Raw genomic sequence first — 23,864 nt, forward strand, 5'->3', positions numbered from 1 at the left:
TGCTTCACCCAGGTTGGTCATCTCCCCCACTCACCAACAGTATTCAAAATGGAGTACTTATTGTTGAGGGGTCAGCCAGAGGGTGCTCTCCACTATCTGATATTCTCTCTTCCCTTTACTGACAGTCAACCATTTTTCTGTTTCCTGCAGCTTTGGGGTGGTTACCTCCCTGATATTCCTGTCTATCACCATTTCACTTTCCCTAACAAGCCGAAGGTCATTGATCTGCAATTGCACTTCCTGAACACGATCTCTAAGGAGCTGCACCTTGATTTGTACCCAGCTGCCTAAACTTCCTCCTTTTATTTTACCAGAGCCTCCATATCGATTATCATCCAAGGTTCTCTCAAATTGCTATGTCTATCCTTCATCCTAATAAGAAAATGCTGCACCTAGACTCTCAATATAATCTTGCTAAAAGACTTCAACTTGTCAAATATTCCTTTGCCTTCAGTCAACCCCTTCAGTCAAGATCCTACCAAATGCCCTCAAAGTTGACCCTGATCCAGTTCAGGACTTCAATTTGTTCTATCTCTTTCCATAACTATTTTAAAAACTAATAGAAAAGGAGTCGCTGACTGCCACTTCAGTTACTTGGCCCACCAGGTCCAGTATTCTTCTTTCTCAAGTAGGTTCTTCTATAAACCATGATAGGAAACTGTCTTGGACACGCCACATAAATTCTGCCCCAAGTCCTTTACACTCTGGATAGCTCAGCTGTCACCATGAAAACTGAAGTCTTCCACTAGCATAGCTATGTGCAATTTCTTATTGCATCTGCTCAAGTTCCCACCAATTATTGGGAGATCCAGAATATAGCTCTACCAGTGTTCATTTCCTTCTAATTTCTACCCAAATGGCCTCATTTGTTGATCCCTCAAGAATATCTTCTCGAAGCATTGCTGTTACGTTCTCTCTTAGATCTGCAACATTAAAAAATAATTCACTGAAGGTGGTAAAGTTGCTGCATATTACAGAAATTAACAACAACTACCAAATAATCTTGCAACGTGACCATTTCATGCCTCCTGTTTCATCTTCCATGCATATGATCTAGAATTTTGAATTATATTTTATTAACTTGCTTATGGTAATATTTTGGTTTATATGCTGTGTGTGATATGTTTTGTGGGTGCACATGGGCCAATGGTGTGTTGATTCATTAGGTTGTCTATATGTACAGTCAGATGACAATAAACTTAAACACATCTGAAATCAAATAATTGCTGATTATGCCTCAAAGAAATTCAGGCAATGGGGCAGCGAACTGTTGAGATCAGAGAACCCTGCCAACCAACCAAAGATTTTTCCTTCCAGCAATGTCGCATGCAAATAAAGGCCGGCCCTGCAAGATTTAAAAGTTTATTTCTGTTTTCCATGCAGGGATCTACAAGGATACTTCCTTGCAGGAAATTAGAAGGAAATGATTAAGCAAGTTTCAAAGAATTCCAAAATTATTGTGCAATTCCTCTCATTGACTTCAAAATAGTCATATCCTTTGAAATGTCTAATAGGTGATGTAATAGCGTAATAGATAAGAGTGACTGCCTCAAAGCCCAGGTACTACCCTGTCCTTTATGGAATTAGTACATTCTCATGACTATGATGATGCATGTGGGTGCTCCATTTTCCTCCTACATCCCAATGATGCAATAGGTTTCTTCTCAAAGGAGAACCAATTTTACTTGAGTCCTAGAAAACTATCTTCAGTACACCTCAAGCAACAGGAAACTGAGGCAGCTCACCAGTGTATCAGCATGAAGTGCTGGCTCACGGCTCCAGCCCTGGATTCAGTGGGGCAAAGGCCCGGTTACCATATTTAATGATTATGGCTTACTTGCGTTCCTTGCAATTGATAGGACAGCATAGATCTCCCTTACTCAGCTGCTGTGCCCTGCTTATTTTTAAATTTGAAATAAATGAACTTACATTTTACATTACCCTTTATATCGCTACAGATGCAACAAGGTTCTTCAAAGAAAATGAAGCACTATCAGAGTGTCTTTTCAAAGTTCAAAGTTAATTTATTATCAAAGTATGTATACGGGTGTCATTACAACATAGTAGTTCGTGCAATGCTATTACAGCTCAGGGCATTGGAGTATTGAGGTCAATTCTGATGTCTGCACGTCCTCCCCATGGAATGCATGGGCTTTCCCCAGGTGCTCCAACTTCCTCCCACAGTCCAAAGACATATGGGTTAATAGGTTAACCCATTGTAAATTGCCCCATGATTTGGCAAGGGCTAAATCAAGGTTGCTGAGCAGCATAGCTCTGAAGCCAGAAAGGACCTATTCCACACTTTAACTCAATAATTAAATAAGTATGTTGCCCTATATTACCCTGAGGTTCATTTTGCAATACAAGCAAAATGAGAGTTGATTGTAGTGCCCAAGGTTCTGTTTTCAGCAGTAAATGATGAACTAAACTGTTCTGATAAAGCAAGTTGAATATACTTTGGTGTGAAAAATTATCCTATTCTGAAAATCACCACAGAATCTTTCACATATATCAGAAGAAACTGATAATGTCTTGGTCAGTGATTAAGGCAGCTTACAGATCATTAGTCAATTGCAGGATGTGAAATTGGATTTACAAGGAGCTGTCTACAAATGATTGGACAAATGTTGACATTTATTTCAAGCAGCCTTTATAAGACACTAGTCAGACTGCACTTGGAGTGTCGTCAACAGTTTTGGGCCCAATATCTCAGAAAGGATGTGTTATCATTGGGGAGAGGGGGGAGAGAGGGAGAGGGAGAGGGAGAGGGGGGAGAGGGAGAGGGAGAGGGGGGAGAGGGAGAGGGAGAGGGGGGAGAGGGAGAGGGAGAGGGGGGAGAGGGAGAGGGAGAGGGGGGAGAGGGAGAGGGAGAGGGGGGAGAGGGAGAGGGAGAGGGGGGAGAGGGAGAGGGAGAGGGGGGAGAGGGAGAGGGAGAGGGGGGAGAGGGAGAGGGGGGAGAGGGAGAGGGAGAGGGGGGAGAGGGAGAGGGAGAGGGGGGAGAGGGAGAGGGGGGAGAGGGAGAGGGAGAGGGGGGAGAGGGAGAGGGGGGAGAGGGAGAGGGGGGAGGGGGAGGGGGAGAGTGTTATTAACTCGAAGGACTGCCATTATTGCAAGGTTATGCATAATGTGGGCACTGGAAGTGTATGCCTTCTTTTCAGAGACCAGAATGAGTGTATATCAACAAAACCCATGGGTCTGTCAAAATCCTTTGCAAACCTCACATGGATTGTATAGAAGGCAACTACTCAAGGTTCAGACATACAAGTTAGCAAATAAGAACAATTGCAATTGATGGGGCTATTTTGGGATAATGGAAAGATCAGAAGAACTAAAGAAGTGGTTCTGCTAAAATGATACACTTTAGTTTGAGGAATATCTGCTACTTTAAACAACAGGGGCGGGTGATGGTGAAGGTATCACATGCACACTACTTATGTCAATTTTGTTTTTCTTGTGGCAGTTGATTCTTGATAGTCATAAGTGAGTTGCCCTTATGTTAAATGAGGATCTTGATTCCTAAAGGCTAACTATATTCCTTTAACGTGATAACTCTTAAGGTAAAACTGGTTAACTCTAGGCAAACCACATAGAATAAATCCGCAAAAATACAATTCATTGTTGACATACAGTACATAACACCATGTTCAAGAAGCTAGTTCTTTTAATGAAGGCCTATCCAAAGACAAAGTTCTCAACTGATTAACAAAACAGCTCACCTGATGTCAGTCAACTGTGAGTTTTCTAAGTCAACTTTGGTGACAAAGCCCGAGAAAGAAAGCCTATAAAAAGTAGTGGACATAGCCTAGCCCATCACATGAAAAGCCCTCACCACCACTGAGCGCATCTACAAGGAGCTCTGTCACAAGAATGCAACATCCATCATCAAGGACCCCCATCACCCAACCAATGCTCTCTTTTCACTCCTGCCATCGGGCAGGAGGTACAGGAGCCTTAGGATCCACACCAGATTCAGGAACAGTTGTTACCACTCAACCATCAGGCTCCTGAACCAATGCAGATAACTTCACTCACCTCAACACTGAACCGATTCCACAACCTATAGACTCACTCTCAAGGACTCTACAGCTCAATTTCTCAGTTATTATTTATTTACTTATTTTTTGTATTTCAGTTTGCACATTAGTTGTTTTCCAGTCTTTGTTTCTGTGTCGTTTTCATTGATTCTATTGTATCTGTTGTAAGGGAAGTCGGGAGAACACGCACCAGCCCTCACTGAGGTGGTCAGCGATGGAAAGGGTGAGCAGCTTCAAGTTCCTGGGCATCCACATCTTAGAGGATTTATTGTAAACCCAATGCAATAATACAATCACAAAGGCACACCAGCAGCTTTACTTCATTATATGTTTGTGGAGAGCATTCTGATTAGTTGCATCATTCCCTGGTTTGGAGACTTCAATGCACGGGATTGCAAGAGGCTTTAGAGGATAGTAGACTCAGCAAACTCTGTCACAGGCATTTTGACTATTTTTCATATTTTATATAATCTTTTCCATTATGGACTCTTCCCTTTCCCCACTGGCAAATCACTGTTAACTAGTCACTGAAGAATGAACTATAACTAATAATTTATAGGTGGTCAATTGCAATAATCATTTTACTACTATAGTCAATGTAACAATTGCATATTACATACTTCAAAAGTCTAATTTTTATCTGCATTTCAGGTGAATGTTACTTAACATCTGACAAGTATAAGGGGGTTTCTTCTTTGTGAAGGGGTTTATTTCTTTTTTTGTTACTGCGTATGTTAATCAAAATGGCTTCTTTGTTTTGTTAAAAGTAGGACTGCTTCTTTGTTGCAAGAGTGCTGGAAGCTTGTTTGGGTTAAAATTTACTGATAATAAGAATTGTATTCCTTTGTTAACCAATTGGGATTAATGTTGTTCTTTCTTCTGAGTCTGTAAGCTATTGTCGGCGGGCATTTTGGGGAGTCAGCATGAGGGGGTGAGTGAGAGAGGACGCGATGCTGTAAGCTGGGCGAGGAATGGACCCCAAGCGGGGGTCCAAGGCCAGGAGGTTAGGCAAGGAGAGGAGACGAGGATAGATGTGCTTGGTTGACCACTTCAGGTAGTCCTGAGCTGCGAGTCAAGGAGTTCGGAGGGGATCGAATGGTGGCCAGAAGACTTTGTTAATTGAGCTCCAATGGTTGTGCACAAAGTGGTTTGGACTTTGATAAGTTTGGCGCCTTTTCTTTATTTTCTTGTCCTTCATATATACTGTATCATTATTAATCACTCAGTTATAGTAATCTTTATAAATTATAATCATTTAATCGTATATGGTATACGGTCTGTTCTTTGGCGGGGTTGGGGACATCACATAGCATCTACATAAGCTGATTACCCAGTTTGGCGGGGCCAAAGGCTGATCCCCCTAGACGAGAACAAGCTGAGCGAGCCCGAGGCGACCCGGGGGGGTTACACAATGATGGTTGGAGCAGGATTGCCCATGTCTGGAACAGCTCAAAGAATGAAAACCATACAACATAGGATCAGAATTAAGCCATTCTACATATCAAGTCTCATCACGTCTAATTTATTATCCCTCTCAACCCCATTCTCCTGCCTTCTTTCCACAACCTTTGAGGCCCTTACTATTCAAGAACCTATCAACCTCCACTTTAAATATAGCCAATGGCTTGACCGCCACAGCCACCTGTGATGATGAATTCCACAGATACACCATGCTCTGGCTAAAGAAATTCCTCAACTGTTCTAAAGGGACATCCCTCTATTCTGAGACTAATTCTAGGCCCCTCTCCCACTACTGGAAACATCCCCTCTACAAACACTCTACCTAGGCTTTCAATATTCAACACGTTTCAGTGAGATCCCCCTCATTCTTCTAAACTGAAGTATACAAAAAGATGCCAACAATCCTATTTATTCACTGAATCTTATCTTTGCCACATCCACATGGTGCAATTTACTTGTTCACATTGCAGAAAAACTTGATGCAGTATCACAAAAAACAATGTTGATGCATGCACGAAACTTAGAAACAGCTTTAAGAACTGAGAGGACATTAAGCATAAAATATTTTACTCAACCACAAGCAAAACAGACTTTTCTGTTCTACACTGATCATATTAAACTGAATAACTTTTGCAGGTGATTCTTCTAAATTTTAAATGATCCATTTTATACTCATTTTAATAGATGGTAAGATTAGGTGCACCCTGAAGAAAGTTCCAACTGAAAGTATGGACAATTTCTTTCCTTCTACAGATGCTGCTCGACCTGCTGAGTTCCTCCAGCAGATTGTTTGTTGCTAAAAGATTATACCTTCTGATCAAAAGGTAATTGAATTGAAACATGGGCTGTTTTAGTCTTCACAGGTGCTGCCTAACTTGCTGAAGATTGTGTTTTTATTTCAGACTGCTAGCATTTAGTTTTTATTGTCCAATTTGAAAAGACTATATTGGAGATTGAAAAGCAAATTTATTATTTCAACTGACAGCACGGTGCTTTACGAATGTTCACTTTACACCACTTCGCTTTTACAGAAGACCTACATTAGTAACCTGTTTTCGCATTACAAAGAGGATTTTCACTTTTACGGAAATTTTTCCCATATAAATTAATGGTTCTTCACTTTACACCATTTCAGCTTAAGAAAGGTTCATAGGAATGCTCTACCTTTGTAAAGGGGGAGGCACCTTATAAACCTATTTGAATCTTATTTTTTTATTACAACATCTAGAATGGCTAATTGAACTTTCTTTTAACAGAATACAAATCCCAAATGTGTTTGCAAAATTAGTTTGACAATTATCCTAGTGTATTCCTTGAGGGTGCGAAAAGGTGAATTATTATCTCGCCACTGGCAATACAAAACTTGACACTTACCAGTTCTGAATCACAATAATAATCGTCCCATGTTTGTCTGACTAGTTTCTTCGTCATCTGAGGAAGAAAAAATCTAAGTAAGTCTACTTAAAAATATCAGTTAGTTCAGTAATTATCAATAGAACATCTAAATCCTTGCCCGATTTAAACCATAACTAGATCATGGTTTCAAAATGGTGGCTCTCAGCCCTATTTCCATCATCCCACCAGAATGAATAAAAACTCTTTAGAATAAATAAACAAGCAAGGAAATTATGCCTCCACAATTATGTTAGTGAAGTTCAGCTGGGTCAGGACAAGTATAGAATCTGAATTTTCTGATATTTAAGATCCAAATAATGAGCTGCAAGAGGCAGATAAATTTAAGTAACACTCTTCCCACTTCCACCTAGAAAATACAGCCAGAATAAAAATGGGAACCAAAATGAAAAACTAAACAGTGAATCCACAAATGTCACATATACTTTGATTGACTTGTTTTAAAACGGACACATTCTCTCTGATTCTTAAATATACATGAAGTTGTATTTTTATTAAACAAATAGTCCCATTTCTGGCAAGAAATGTAACACAATTTGTTATCGTTTTGAAATATGTTTACACCAGACAAATTTTTTCCTTTCTACAATAAACAAACTTCCTTTGAATCTCTCTTAAACTTAAGACTTTACATCCTACATTCATAAATCCTCTAAATCTATCCCTACACAATCTTTTTCAACATTACTCGGCTCAAGTACCACTCCTGACCCAAATATCTGTTTAAATTTCTTTGAAACATTGTGAATGTATCCACCTTTACTATTTCCTCTCACAGCTCTTTGCACAGCAATTAAAATTAAGTGTATCATTTTAGTAAAACCACTAGTTTAGTTTCTCTAATTTTTCCATTATCTGAGCATCAGAGTAGAGTGGCATTTAATGTGAGGTTATTACAGCTTGGGGTGTTCTGCAGTTCAACTCCAGTACTGTTCTGTAAGGAGTCTCTGTACATTGTCCCCATGGAATACATGAGTTTTCAAGATTCAAAAACTTTATTGTCATTCTAACTGCAAATCAGCTCTGCAGGTCAGAATGAGACAGCGTTTCCCAGGGGCAGTGCAATCATAACATAACAAACGCAACACTAAATAACAAACACAACAATAAATAGTAAAACACATCAGCCACATGTCATTTAAAATCAAGTTATAAGTGTCCAGTGCAAGTTATAAGTGTCCAAAGCAGAGTCAGATAGAGCAGCTATTTAGCAGTCTGACTGCCTGTGGGAGGAAGCTGTTTAGCAGCCTTGTGGTTTTTGTTTTGATGCTCCTGCAACGTTTGCCTAATGGCAGAACAACAAACAGTTCATGGAGAGGGTGTGAGGGGTCTTTAGTGATCCTGAAAGAGGTCTTGGACAGAAGGTAGGGAGACCCCAATAACCTTCTCTGCTCCCCTAACCACCCTCTGCAAGGCTTTTTTGTCGGCAGCACTGCAGCTGGAGTACCAGGTTGTGATGCAAAAGGTCAGCACACTCTCAACCACGCCTCTGTAGAATGTAGTTAAGATGTTAGTGGGGAGTGATGCTTGTTTAAGCTTTCTCAGGAAGTGCAATCTCTGCTGGGCCCATTTCACAATCCCAGTGGTGTTCCTGGACCAGGTGAGATTGTCCGAGATCTGCACCCCAAGGAACTCAATGTTTTGCACTCTCTCCACTGTGGAGCCGCTGAAGCTGAGGGGTGTGTGCTCAGGCTGAGACCGTCTGAAATCGACAATCATCTCCTTGGTTTTGGAGACATAAGCATCAAGTTGTTGTCACTGCACCAGCTCTCTAGGTGTTTGACCTCCTCCTTGTACATTGTTTCATCATTTTTGCTGATGAGCCCCACCACTGTGGTATCATCAGCAAATTTAATGATCAGGGTCTCCTTGAATCTGGGTACACAGTCATGTGTTAGCAGTGTAAACAGCAATGGGCTAAGCACACAGCCTTGTTGGGATCCAGTGCTCAGTGTGATGGAGTCAGAGATGTCTCTGCCAACACGGACTGACTGTGGTCTCTCTGTCAAGAAATCCAGAATCCAGTGACACATGGCAGTGTTAAGGCCAAGCAGCGCCAGTTTCTCCACTAGTCTCTGCGGAATGATGGTACTGAACACTGAACTGAAATCAATGTACAGGATTCTGGCATAAGTGTCTTTGTTGTCCAAGTGAGAGAACTGTGCGCAGTGTGGTGGATATTGCGTCCTCCGTAGAGCAATTTGGATGATAGGCAAACTGTAGAGGATCCAGCGATGAGGGGAGGCTGGCTGTGATATGGGCTTGACAAGCCGTTCGAAACATTTCATCACTATGGGGGTCAGGGCGACGGGACGGTAATCATTCAGACAGGCTACAACTGATTTCTTTGCTACAGGGATGATTGTGGAGGTTTTGAAGCATCTGGGGACAATGGCTTGACTAAGGGAGATGTTGAAAATGTCTGTCAGGACATCTGCTAATACATCAGCACATTCCTTGAGCACACATCCAGGGACGTTGTCAGGACCTTCCGCTTTTCGTGGGTTAATCCTGGCAAGGGTCCTCCGTGTGTGCTCTGAATCAATGATTGGAGTCGGCTGGTCAGATGTTAAGAATGGACTGGCTCTCCCCCTTGCTGTAGTGTTTGATGCTTCGAAGTGTGCAAAAATATTGTTGAGCCTGTCTGGAAGAGAGGCTTCACTGTCATCAGTTTTCTGCCTGATCTCGTAGTCTGTCAGAGCTTTAATTCCCTGCCACATCCATCTGGTGTCACCTGTGTCACAGAAGTGTCCATGTATTTTGCCCACGTAGGCCCTTTTCGCTTTCCTGATCCCTAGTGAAAGTGCAGACCTGGCTGAGTGAAGCATACTCCTGTCTGTAGGCTGTGTCACAGGCCTTCGGTAGCGAACGCACCTCTGTTGTCATCCATGGCTTTTTATAACCACGCACGGTGAAGGTTTCCATCACAGTGACATCCTCCGTGCATTTGGCTCTGTAGCTGATTACTGTCTCCGCATACTCCTCAATGTCTGTATGGTCATCGCAGGAGGCTGCTGTTTTGAATATGTCCCAGTCTGTGTGCAAAAAACAGTCTTGTAGTGCTGAGGCTGCTCCTTTTGGCCAGACCCTTATCTGTCTTTTCTCTGCTCTCACACGGTTAAGCAGCGGTTTATATGCTGGTATTAACATGAGAGATATGTGATCAGAGTGGCCAAGATGGGGGCGGGGGTCTGCTTTGTATGCCTGTGGGGTGTTGGTATAAACCAAGTTCAGTGTGTTGTCCCCCCCCGGTTTTGAAATCCACATATTGCAGGAATTTGGGGAACACAATCTTTAAGCTGGTGTGGTTAAAGTCCCCAGCAATCACCACAAAGCTGTCAGGATGTGTAGTCAGTAGCTCACTGACAGCTTCACGTAGGCCTCCCAGTGCTTCGTTAGCATTAGCCTCAGCATTGGCACTGGGAGCTACGTAAACAGCTGCCACAAGCACGATGGTGAATTCCCTCGGCAGACAGAACGGCCGGCGTTTCACAATGAGAACTTCAGCCAGCGGTGAGCAGTGTGTAGCAGCTACCGTAGCGTTCACACACTAGTCTTTGTTGATATAAATACACAGACCTCCTCCTCAGCTCTTACCGGAGCTAGCTGCCTCTCTGTCCGCACAAAACGATGTCATTCTCTCTAGCTGTATAGCTGCGTCCGGTATGTTGTCGTGGAGCCAGGAGTCCATGAAGACGTACACACAGCAGGGTACTCCAGTTTCCTCCCATAGTTCAAAGACTAAACTGTGGCTTGATTAGGTTAGGGTTATTTGGGTTTACTGGGGGTTTCAGGGGCGACACAGCTCGAAGGGCTGGATGGACCTACTCCGTACTGTATCGCTAAATAAAATAAACACATCTTTCAAATCTCCTTAAAGTGTTTTCCCTTTTAATTCAAACTTATGTGCTCTCTGGCTTTAGACGGCCCAATGCTTCCTGATACAAGCATATTCCAGGATATCAGTATATCCACCCCAAGTTTCCATGCTGCATATCGCTCCCTCTGGTGAATACCAATGAGCAGCATTTATTTAGGATTCCACTCACATCCCCTGGCTCCACACACAGATTTCTCTGTTAGTCCCTGAAGGGACCCAACTCTTTCCCCAGCTATCCTTATACTTCTAATATACTTATAAATATGTTGATCAATATCCTTCTCATATCCTGATTAACTTCGTTTACTAACCACAGCTCCCTAATCTTACCATCTTTGCTTTTAACACAAACATGCTAACTTTTCATTCTTGCTAGTTCGCCTTTAACCACCACTCACTTATCAGATATATTTCTTTCAAACAGCTGCTCCTATGCAAGGGCCTGTCTGATGTGCTGAATCAGCCTTCTCCCAATTTAAGATGCTAATTCAGGGATCAATCTTACTATTCATCACTAACTTGAACTTCGGCAAACTATGGTCACTCCCCACAGGGATCGTCCAATGACACTTCCACCATTTGTCCACCCTCATCCCTTAGTACAAGATAGAGCGCAGCCACTTGGATCTGCTTTAGAAAATCTCTCGCATGCATTTTCTGAATTCCAGTCATTATTGGGAAAGTAAAATCCCCTATAACACTACTCTACTGCTTTTACACCTTGCAGCAATTTGCCTACAAATCTGTTCTTCTACAGTACTTCTCACTTGCTGTTATGAGGCCTATAATACCGCCTCTTTGGCCTCATTGGCTGATGTACCAGGTTATCCTGTCCGACTACTGTCATCACACTTCTGTAACCTTCTCTTTCATACCTGACACTTCTATAACTCAGAATACTGAACTGGTTTTTCCCTCAGCCACACTTCCATGAATCAACCATTTAACAATGAATAGTAAACACAAAGTACACTGCAGATGCTGTGGTCAAATCAAGACATACAAAAAAGCTGGATGAACTCAGCAGGTCGAGCAGCATCCATTGAAAGAAGCAGTCAACGATTCAGGTCGGGACCCTTCAGTCTGACGAAGGGTCTCGACCCGAATCGTTGACTGCTTCTTTCAATGGATGCTGCCCGACTTGCTGGGTTCATCCAGCTTTTTTGTACGTCTTGATTTGTACGTCTTCATTTAACAATGAAGTAGTGCATGCCTGGTTATACTTACTTAATGTAGAATATTCTGTCTGTGGAAACTGCTGCAATGAAGTAATGCAAAAAAATCTAACTATTGAAGCTGACCTGGTTTAAATAATGGTATTCTTCGGGCTTCAACAGATGGAAACTCTTCTTCTCTTCATCACTGGCTCCTGCCAGCAGATAGTAGAAAACATGATAGTTCCTACAACGACAGCGCAGAAAATATTATATAACTGTAGAGCACTAAAGCTACAAAGTTGACACAACTGAAATCAATGATACTCAAATTGCTAGATGCAAAGTGGACAATCTACACAATATTAAGTTAGACTCAAAATGGCAACCTTGAATATGATTTTATTCAATTTCAATATTGATTTTTGTCTCAATAAGGACCTCGTACATTAAATTCACAAGGAAGTATTTCCATCTAATTGAATGAATTTTGCTGTAGGGTTTTCACGGATCTTTAATTCTGGAAAAATGCACAAATTAATATCATGTTTTTTGTGGGGGGGGTGGGAAATCTCTATTGGCCAAAATTTTAAACAAAAGATCTCTGCACAAGCAGAACTCTCAGTCATCGTGATTCCACAATTATAAAGCTGCCTAATCATTAATTACATACAAATAGGCAATTGCACAACATGAACAGAAAGTTATTTCAGCAGCTGCATCAGCTGCAGTAAGAGATCATGAAATGACTTTGCAACTTAGTGACATAATTCTTATTCACCTCCCCCCAGCTGGATGTAAGCAACCATTTTGACATTAAAATACTCAGATTGATATTCTTTTTTATTTCACATATTAGAAATTACACAAATTACCATCAAAAACTCACTGAATTTCTTCTCTATCTGGTCCAAACTCTAGAGTAGCCCTTTCATGTTTTGAATTTACCATGGGTTAACACACAAATAAAGTATGTTAACTTTTTCAAGGGCACTTCACCGATGTTTGACTGGCAAATAAAAATATCTTCCAACTTTGGTACTTCTAGTCAAAGCCAAATACATTCACATTACCTACAGCCTCAATAGTAACCCATCACTTTCAGTCCGCATCATTCATGACATGGTTACACATTTTAACCCTTTATAACATTCCATGACCTGCAAGTGTTTCATAATTTAAACACTTCCGGATGAGATTTATTACAGGTTGGATAACACATAGAATTCCTTTTATTCTGCTCAGTAGAATCCGGTGAAATCTCTGAAAAATCCCCTACGACTCTGCATCATTGTTCTTCCACTGAGCATGTTTTGATATTTGAGTATGTATTGTAATTTGAGTCAACTTTCTTCAACAAGTGAGCTGAAGCCCAGTACTCAGTGTACAAGCAGCCCTATACTTACTGCTGAAATGTAACATAGATTCATAAACCAAAGTTAATGCCAAGAAAATCAATGAAGAGTGAAGAGTGGAAAATGAGGCTTTACAAAAACTCACTAATCTCACAAGTGTAACAAAGGCACAGAATAACACACCAGTCTCAAGCAGTCTGCTTTGGCTTCTCAATGAGGGAATATGCTCACCCATCAGAAATCAGGGTTATCATTTAAGGGCAATGCATATATAGTTTCTATTTTACTCATTTCAGATGAATATTCAAACAGAGTGCAATCTTGGCACAGCCATTTAGAGTCAGACATAAGGTTGGATATTTGTACTAAAAGACCATAACACATTTTCCTGTGCTGCTTTTGAAGATATTGCCATTACATTGCTTCCTGAGAAATTCTACATGTCCCTTACCGTTCATTATGTTCCTGGTAGACCAGCCTCGACTTCTCCAATAAGTACTTTTCAACATAAGCTCTGAAAAAAGCAAATTGATACTCCTGGCTTGATCAGTTGTTATTAACAATTAAGCTTAAACTACAACTTGATTTAAATCAACAGTCATTTTAAAAACAATATTCCGACCATACATTTGCTATGAAAGGAGTCCAACAAAGATGCATTAGATTGGTTCCTGGTGTGGCAGATACAAGGAGAGACTGATTTGGCTAGACTTTAAGTGCTCAAGAGTTTTAAAACAAGAGGTGACCTTACTGAAACACGGGAAATTCTTCTAGGACTCAGCAGGGTGGTAGTATGATATACTAAGAAGTTCTCTTGATGTTCTCCAACATGTTAGATACAAACAGGACATTACCCCTGACTGAATAATCTACCAATAAAGTTTACAATCAAACAGGCTGGCCACTTAGGGTTAAAATGAGAAGAAATTTTCTCATTTAAACAATGGTAATTTGATTGAATTCTCTCCCCAGAAGGGTTGTGGACTCTCAGTCATACACTTCTATTGAACACAAAAGATAAAACTGTTGAAGCAGAAGATGAGGCATGACAGTACTGAACGGTAGAATGATCTACTTCTACAATTTTATTTTCTGGTTCCAATTTGCATAAACCACTTAAGCCAGGGTGTACAAGTCAGAGAAACGTGAGGGAATGCCTACAACCATAGACTGATAGCTTAATTTAGAAGCTGATATTTCATGAAAAAGGGTGAGAGGGTAACACATTCTATTGATAGTTAAATAGTGAAATTAATCTATCTGTGCTGTCTGTTGTCAACAGTTTCTAAACAACATCTTGTATAGTTCTGTTATACATATTGAGTTGAGACAGTAGTGAAAGAGGGAAATAGAAGAGGATTAATGAAGTACAAGAATAACATGGAAGTTTTCTTCCTGAGTAGTACAGTATAAATTAATCTTAACATCACCTTATGTAAAGTGATGCACTATTTAAGCAAAAGAGAAACATTCACAACGCAATTGTGAATGGAGAAGATCAAATAGATCTAATCCCAGGTGAAATCGGCACCAATTAGAAAGAGAATAATTAAAATTATTAGCAAAGCACTGATCACTGGTCACTGAGTAATACAGTAAGACAAAGGGATCTGGGAATACAGGTCTGAAATTCATTGAGAGTGGCATCACAGGTAGACAGGATCATAAAGCTTTTGGCATGTTGGCCTTCATAAATCAAAGTATTTGAGTACAGAAGTTGGGATGTTAAGTTTAAGTTGTACAAGACATTGGTGACACCCAGTTTGGAGTATTGTGTCTTATTCTGGTCACCTACCTACAGGTGAGACACACACAAGATTGAAAGAGTACAGAAACAATTTATAAGGATGTTGCCATGACTTAAGGACCTGAGTTATAACAAAAGATTAAATAAGTTAAAATTTTATTCCTTAGTAACATAGAAGATTGAGGGAAAATTTAATAAAGGTACTGTATACAACATTATGAGGGGTATAGATAGGGTAAACGCAAGCAGCCTTTTTCCATTATGGTTAGGTGAGACAACAACTAGAAGTCAAACGATAAGGGTGAAAGGGGAAATGTTTAAGGGAAATATGAGTGGAATCTTCTTCACTCAGAGGGTTGTGAAAGTGTAGAACGAGCTATTAGAGTAAGTGATGCTTGCAAGCTCAATTTTAATATTTAAAAGAAGTTTGGATAGGTTCATGAATGGAAGGGATATGGAGGATTATGGTCTGGGTGCAGGTCAATGGGACAAGGCAATTTAAATGTTCGGCTGGGACGAATTAGCAATGGTTCGGCATGGATCAGATGGGGCAAAGGGCCTGTTACTGTTCTCTAGTTTTCTGTGATTCGAAAAGAAGATTGAGGTGACCAAAATCAAAATTTTTAAATTGGGACACCATAGAGAGGTTGCTTCCATGAAAGGGAATCCAGAGCTACATGAAAGTTGCTCTATAAGTCGCATTAGCAGCTTGCAAAAATGCCTTTACCCATGTATGGTAAGAATATGGAACTTCCAGATACAGGAAGTGGATGAGGCAAATATGCTAATGACAGAGCAACTTCTGAAAACACAGTCAATTCAACAGCATCTGTGGGAAGAGAAATAACTGGGAAAGAGAGAATTCAGGTTTATTTTAGCTGCAGAGTGGGTGAGGGGCTGATGGATTAAACAAAGAGAATTTCTCCAACAGGGTGGGGTGAATCTTTAGAGGCATTGTTGACTGCAGATCAAGCCATCATCTGCTGTACACCAGTGGCCATCATTTGCTCAAGTTGTACTTTTTCTCCTTCTATATGGCCTAAACCACACAAAAAAAATTCAAACTGTTTGGAAAAGGCAAGCCTTATAGTACCCATTTCTCATATAAATCTGAGATGGAACTTCAAACAACACACACAAAATGCTGGTGGAACACAGCAGGCCAGGCAGCATCTATAAGGAGAAGCGCTGCTGACGTTTCGGGCCGAGACCTGACTTGTCCTGATGAAGGGTCTCGGCCCGAAACGTCGACAGTGCTTCTCCTTATAGATGCTGCCTGGCCTGCTGTGTTCCACCAGCATTTTGTGTATGTTGTTTGAATTTCCAGCATCTGCAGATTTCCTCGTGTTTGCTCAGATGGAACTTATTGGCTATTCAACCATAGCTCACAGTGGAAACCTCATTTTTGAGTTGGAAGAACAGTTTTCTCACTTCCAAAAAAGAGCACTGAAGTCTGCCTCCCTTCCAGTGCATTTCTGATCATATCTGTACTGTCAGAAATGCAACTCCACAAATGCCATCTGTGTGAAGTTTGCATGATCCTTCTGTAATTATGTCAGTTTACTCCAAGAGCTCCAGTTTCCTCCCACATCCCAAGGAAGATGGGTTGGTAGAGTCACAATCTGTTGTAGATTGCCCTTCCCCCCCACCCGTGATAGAATCTGCAAGGAGTTGATTTCAATGTGGGGAGAATTAACAAAAATAGGATTACTGAAGAATTAAGTTTAAATGGGAAGATGATTGACAGAGACTCCCACCAATTCTAGCTGAATGTCTCTGTGAAACACTCAGCTTATTTTCCACTCTTCTGTGGCTCTAGTTTCCCTTCAAGCTTAGAAATCCAGCTCAATCAGCTGGAAATGCTTTTTGTACATAGCCCCCAAAATCACATGGTGCCCTTAAGTTTACATGTGACACTGCATGTGTCATCCATGATTCAAAAACTTTCTTGCTTGGTAACTTGGTATCTTGGTTCTCTTTCTTTTTTGCCTCCACAGCCTCTGCAAGGGAGTTCTGTTAGAGAACAATGTCTCCTTCCAGTATGCACTCTGATCTACAACCATAAGACATCAAAGCAGAATTAGGCCATTCAACCATCAAGTCTGCTCCACCATCCCATCATGGCTGATATATTTTCCTTCTCAAACTCATTCTCCCACCTTCTCCCTGAAACCTTTGAAGCCCTGACTAATCAAGAACCTATGAACCTTTGCTTTAAATATATCCAATGAATTGGGCTCCACAGCTGCCTGTCCACATATTCACCATCCTCTGGCTAAAAAGAAATCCTCCTCATCTTTCTTCTAAATGGACGTCCCTCTAGTACTAGACTCTCCCACTATAGGAGACATTATCTCCACATCTACTCTATCTAGACCATTCAATATTTCAAAAAAAAGGCTCAGCACATCATGCTTTCACACTCAACTTTAAAGAATCACAATCTTATCTCATTCAACAGTGCATGGAAGACATACCCAAACAATACCATTGTTCACACAAGTACCAGCAACTTTCATGATCAATCTTATCCTTAACACACATCGATATGAGCTTGCAATTTCAAGGAGCAACTACGGTAGATTTTATTTCCCTCCCAGTGCAGGGTATAGTTACAATGCTCCACTGGTATCAAAGCTAAAATTATTAAGTCAACACAGCAGGGATGGAAACTAAACTCGCAAACACGAGGAAATCTGCAGATGCTGGAAATTCAAGCAAAACACACAAAATGCTGGTGGAACACAGCAGGCCAGGCAGCATCTATAGGAAGAAGTACAGTTGACGTTTTGGGTTGAGACCCTTCGTCAGTACTAATGGGAAAAAGAGATAGTAAGAGAGTTTAAAGTGGGAGAGGGAGGGAGAGACCTGAAGTGATAAAAGACAGGAGGGGAAGGGATGAAGCTAAGAGCTGGGAAGTTGATTGGCAAAAGGAATACAAGGCTGGAGAAGGGGGAGAATCATTGGATGGAAGGCCTTGGAAGGAAGAAAGGGGGAGGGCAGCACCAGAGGAAGATGGCGAACAGGCAAGGAGTTATTGTGAGAGGGAAAGAGAGAGTAAAAAAATTATAGGGATGGGGCAAGAAGGGGAGGGGAGGCATTAACAGAAGTTAGAGAAATCAATGTTCATGCCATCAGGTTGCAGGCTACCCAGACGGAATATAAGGTGTTGTTCCTCCAAACTGAATGTGGCTTCATCTCAACAGTAGTAGAGGCGGCCATGGATTGACAAAACTAAACTATTTGTTTGCCTCTACAAATTTAGTAATTGAATGGGGTATATGGGGTTTCAGGGAGGGGTAGCACCTCTGGTGGGGGAACATGTCACATCCTTTTCAGGTGGTTAGTCCACCTTTGGTCCCCACCTGGCACTTAGCTCTCAACTGTGGCTCCCCGTAGCTGTGTGCATGTGACAGTGGCCACACCCTGGGCAACAGCTTCGACAAGCCGGCTAAACCAGGTGAGGGCAGCCGATGAGTCACAAACCCTCTGCGAGATAGGGAGTTGTATATCCCAGCACGTGAAGACAGACTCCGGCAGATTGAGCGGACGAGACCAATGGAAGGTCCAACGGTCAAGAAGGCGGTCTCCGCAAGTATCTTGGAACAAGCACAGCAAGACAAGACACAGATGATGTCCTGGTCATCCACTGCGCCTAGTCCCATCCCCAGCTGCCTTGACTCTTGTCTTGCCAATGGATCCAGATGGGAATTGGGAAGAGAGAGTGAGGCTGACACCGCGCAACTCTCCCTCACTTAACTCCAAATCAAGCGCTTGTCTTGACACCATCATCATCATAATGGTGTTGAGGTCTTCATCGACGACAATGGACAAACAACCAGTTGTTGAATTTATGGAGAAGCAAGAATATGACCACAGAAACAGACTATTAATCCATCAACCTGCTTTATTATTCAATGAGACAATGCCTGATCTGTATTACTTTCAAAAATAGTGCTGAAGGATACATCCATCGATTACAGATAAAAAGTTAATGATAAATTAAGTGAATGCGTTGAATGGGCTGCCAGAAACAGCGGTGGAGGCGGATAAGATATGGCTTTTCAAGAGACTCCTGGACAGGTATATGGAGCTCAGAAAAATAGAGGGCTATGGGTAACCCTAGGTAATTTCTCAAGGAAGGACATGTTGAGCACAGCTTTATGGGCCAAAGGGCCTGTACTGTAGGTTTTCAATGTTTTCTATAAATTCTGCTCGAGTTGGTTGATGTATTGATACGACTCCTAAGTTTAATTCTGCAAAGCCTGTATCTACTTTTAGAATCACAGAGTCACAAAGACCAATTCTACAAGGCTGACGTAGGTTTCAACCTGAGCTTCCCCTACTTGTCTGCATTTGGCCTGTATTCTTCTACAGCTTTTCATGTACTTGTCCAAATGTATTTTAAACATAGTAACTACACCCATCCCCACTATCTCCTTCCATATATCTATTCCCAGTCTGTGAAAAGCTTTCCCTGCAGATCCCCTGTGAATATTTCCCCTCTAACATTAAACCTATACCTTGTAGTTTTTGATTCCCCAATGTAGGGAGAAATATCACAATTCACCTGAATTCTGCCCCTCTTGATTTTATATACCTCTAATAGATAGGGGTGGAGAGGTGCACCATTAATCAAGGACAAAATCAGAGCATCTCCCAGAGTGACATAATGGAGGGCTTGTCCACCAGGTCTATATGAAAAGAACTCAACAATAGAAAGGTGAAATCACTGATCATTCTACGATTGGTTGTTTGCCCATTTTGTTGCGAGCAGTCTTTCAAAGACTCTATTGTGTTTCTTGGATTTACTGTGTATGCCTCCAAGAAAACTAATCTCAGGGTTGAATATGGTGACATGTATGTACTGTGATAATAAATTTACTTTGTTCCTTGATGTCCAAGTGGCTACTGAGTGCATGAGGGATCAGACAGATAGGAAGAAATTGGAAAGTGCAAAAACAACAGGGATAGTAACAACGCAAGATGGCGGTGCGACGCAGCTTGCAGTGGCCACTCCAGAGCTGATTATCTGTTATTTGTGAAGTGGGGTGCCGTGCGCAATCATAATCGATTGAAAACGGACGTGGGAGCACGGAGGAACATCGGGAAAGCTCCAGGAAGACCTTCTTTGTTGCTGCTGCTGCTGCTGTGAGGTCCGGGACTCTGCTGGGAAGAACAGGCCCCCGGTCCTCGGGGTTGCGTTGCCAATGGCCGTTGGCGGGGCCATCATAATACGCTCGGCAGAGGATGGTGCTCGGAGAAGCTGTGCCGGAGGGGATGGTCGTCGGCTCGGAGGTTCGACGGACTCGGAGTCCACTGCGGTCAGGTCGCTTTTGGTGTGTGCTGCATCTGCGAGGCTGGTTTCAACGGAGCTTTCATTGTGTGCTGTGTCTGCAAGGCTGAGTCGGGCGGCACCGTGGAAGTCCATAAAGGGGGTATTCCCTACTGCCGCCGGCATGGGATGGCGAGTCTGTCAGGACCCTGGGGACTTGTGGAAACTGTGTGGTGATTTCTTCTGAACTTATAGTCCTTTAACATCTTTGGACTATTTTTACTGTGCCCATGGTCTGTTTTTTTTTTAAATCAATTATGCTATTGTTTGCACTGTTGTAACTATGTGGTTTTGTGCAGGTCTAATAACTCTAGTTTTTGGTCTTGTTTGTCTGGTGATTTGGAGCTCCTTTCCAGGGAACGTGCTAAGACGGTAGCGCGATATTAATACGCAGCAGCCTCTCTGAACTCTGGATTGGGGATTGCCAAACGTTATGTGGATTTTCTGGTGTAGTCTGTTTTGTCATATGCTTTTGTGATATCATTCTGGAGGAACATTGCCTCATTTTTTAACTGCATTGCATTTGTGGTTTCTAAATGACAATAAACTGAACCTGAACCTGGATTGTTGTTGTGGGTGACTTTACCTTCCCCAACGCAGGCTGGGAAATCCTTAGCACAAAAGGTTCAGGCAAGACAGAAGTTGTTTCTTAAATTGATGTGTAGATAGTTCAGCTGAAGGGGCAATACTGGACTCGGTGCTGAGAAATGCCTGACCAGATGACTAAATTCAGTGGGAGAACATTTAGGAAAAGTGATCACAACTCCTTGAATTTTAATATGTATATCAATGAGGATAAGTTAGGGTGGGTGATATTATATTGAAGCAGAGCAAATAACAAGAGTATTTGGCACGAATTAGGGAGAGTTAATTAGCATGGCTGTTTTTTTTTGGGGCAAGTCCACTTCTAACAAGTGGAAGGCACATAGAGTACAGGTCAGGTACATTCCAGAAAGGAAGAATAAAATCATGGCAAATTAAGGGAACCTTGGCTATCAAGAAAGGTGGTGAATTTTGTCAAGAAGGAAGTAGAACTGGGGTTTCCAACCTGGGGTCCACAGAACCCTTATTTAATGGTATTAAAAAAGGCTGGGATCCCCTGAAGTAGGTTTAGGAAGTTCAAATCAAACAGGTCCCTTGAGGATTATAAAGAAGCTAGAAAAGAACTCAAGGTGACAATTCAGAGTGCTAGCAGAAACAATGAAATTACTCAGTTCTTGAACCAACTAACAAAACCCTGAACACAAGAGTTTAGCAACATTATGACCTCTCTGCACTAAAAAGGACAATTTTTTGGTTCTATTATATTCTTTCTTGTTAAAATCATAAAGTACAATTTATGTTTATCTTGAGAATGCTGCTTATATGATGCTAATGTGTTTGTCCTGCTGCAATAAGTAAGTTTTTTAAATGAATCTGTGCATATAGAGTTGTCTCTACTTCCTGAGGAAACCAAGATCCTTTGGAGTATGCAGTCTTCTCGTTCACATGTTCTATCAGTCTGTCAATTTCCCTCGGGATCAATAAAGTATGTCTGCCTGTTGTCGCCAGTACAATCTTCTATGCAGTGGTGTACTGGGGGAATGGTATCAACACAGGTGATGCCAACAGGCAAAATAAACTGATTAGAAAGGCTGGCCCTGTTATAGGAGTCAAACTGGACACACTGGAGGCTGTGGTAGAACAAAGGATCCTATGGAAAATCCTGGCAATTCCGGACAATGTTTCTCACCCTCTGCATGCCACCTTGGCTGAACAGAGGAGCACTTTTAGTAATTTACTACGTCAACTGTGCTGTTCCAAAGAGTGCAAAATGAGGTCATTCTTATCCTTGGCCATTGGGCTGTACCTAATAAGTCTACCTATAGCTGGGGAAATGATGACACCCTCCTGTTAGAATGTTCGTGGTAACTTATTCTTTATTCTTTCAACTTCTTTTCTAATATTTATATCTGTGCAATTGTAATACCACTGTGACACTGTAATTTCCTTTGGGACCAATAAAGTACCTTCTATATGTGTACTTATACATATGATAACAAACTTGACTTTACTCACCCTCGCACAGTGCCCGTTTCCTGGTAGTTGACTTGAATGAATTTACCGAATCGACTGGAATTGTTATTGTGAGCTGTTTTGGCATTCCCAAAAGCCTGTTAATAAAACAAAATCCAAATGTCTGAAAATTGAAACAACAGCTCCTTACTCTTCATCCATATCATCCCCATGATTCTGTTAGACATGCAGGTATTTTAAAACAAAAAACTGGTTTAAAATAGTCCACATTTTTAAAGAAAACACAGTAATAACAACCTACTGCAAGGCATGCACACTTTCCTACTATGTATCTTTTATATTCAAAATTATATAGATTACTGGATCCTGGTGACATTGATTAGAGGTTCTTCAGAAGTCAAGAATAAGGCAGAAAACCTGGTGGTTATGCCCATCTTATTTAAATGTTACAAGAAAGAAAAAGAGAAAGTTGTGATATCTTATACTCTGACGAGAGATAGCATCAGCCCAGTGTTAACAATTAACATATACAATAGATAGATTCTAGTGGCGTGATAACTGCTAAAGAAAAACTGAGAAGCTTCTTGGAAATACAGAATCAGCTATACCACAATTAGGAGAAATTTTCTGAAAAAATACACACGTAGGTGACCATATAAACACTATAAGGGAGGATAGGAAAGTTAAACTACAAGAAAAATACTAAAAAATAAGGATCTACACAATAATCCAACAATATGAACTTACAAAATAAGATTAGGGTGGTGAAGACCATTCAGCCCTTCAAGCCTGCTCACCATTTAATATCATCATTGCTGATCTAATGATAACCTCAGCTGTTTACGTCCACCTTACCCTGGCAACCTCTCATGTTTTGTTCAACTGCCTTTTGGAGACAAGTTCCAGAGACTCTGGTCCACTGAAGAAAATTTCCTGCATCTGACTTAGATGGATGACTATAAAAAACTTCCAACATTTTCTCCTCACCAACCCCATGAAGTCTCCACAGGAACCTCGGACGTATCAATCAAGATACCACACTTCTAAGGTCCCAAATAGGACTCAGCTTTCCAACCTTTCCTTCTAATGCATGTTCAGCTCAAGTACGAGCCTTCCTTTCATGAAATGGATACCACATACAGTACTCCAGATGTGGCACATCAGTATTTTACATTATCTCCAGAAAATCTGCAGATAATGGAAATCCAAAGCAACAGACACTAAGTGATGGATCTCAGCCAAAAACAGTGACCATTTACTGTTTTTCTTAGATGCTGCCTGGCCTGCTGGGTTCCTCCAGCATTTTGTATGTGCTGCTTTTACATAAACTTCCTATTCTGCCATTTAATTTTTTGAGAAATTAATTAACATTGTTAGCTTTCCCATTGATCTGCTGCATCTGGATACGAATCTTTAATGAATCCCAACACAAGATATCCAGACTCTTAATATTTAGCAATTTTTTGTAA

General features: G+C 41.3%; 1 protein-coding gene across 6 annotated transcripts in view; it reads right to left on the bottom strand.

The window, feature by feature from the left end:
• Positions 1-23,864, bottom strand: part of myo9aa (myosin IXAa) — a 339,254-nt gene that overhangs the window by 182,724 nt on the left and 132,666 nt on the right. For all 6 annotated transcript variants that reach the window (XM_059945895.1, XM_059945894.1, XM_059945899.1 and 3 more), the window contains exons 3-6: positions 22,438-22,532; positions 13,749-13,811; positions 12,090-12,189; positions 6,870-6,926 (exon numbers count right to left, since the gene is read on the bottom strand). In XM_059945895.1, the coding sequence (XP_059801878.1) occupies positions 6,870-6,926; positions 12,090-12,189; positions 13,749-13,811; positions 22,438-22,532 (315 nt within the window). The remainder of the gene's footprint in view (positions 1-6,869; positions 6,927-12,089; positions 12,190-13,748; positions 13,812-22,437; positions 22,533-23,864) is intronic.

The sequence above is a fragment of the Hypanus sabinus genome, chromosome 21 (assembly GCF_030144855.1).
Source record: "Hypanus sabinus isolate sHypSab1 chromosome 21, sHypSab1.hap1, whole genome shotgun sequence".
Lineage (NCBI taxonomy): Eukaryota > Metazoa > Chordata > Chondrichthyes > Myliobatiformes > Dasyatidae > Hypanus > Hypanus sabinus.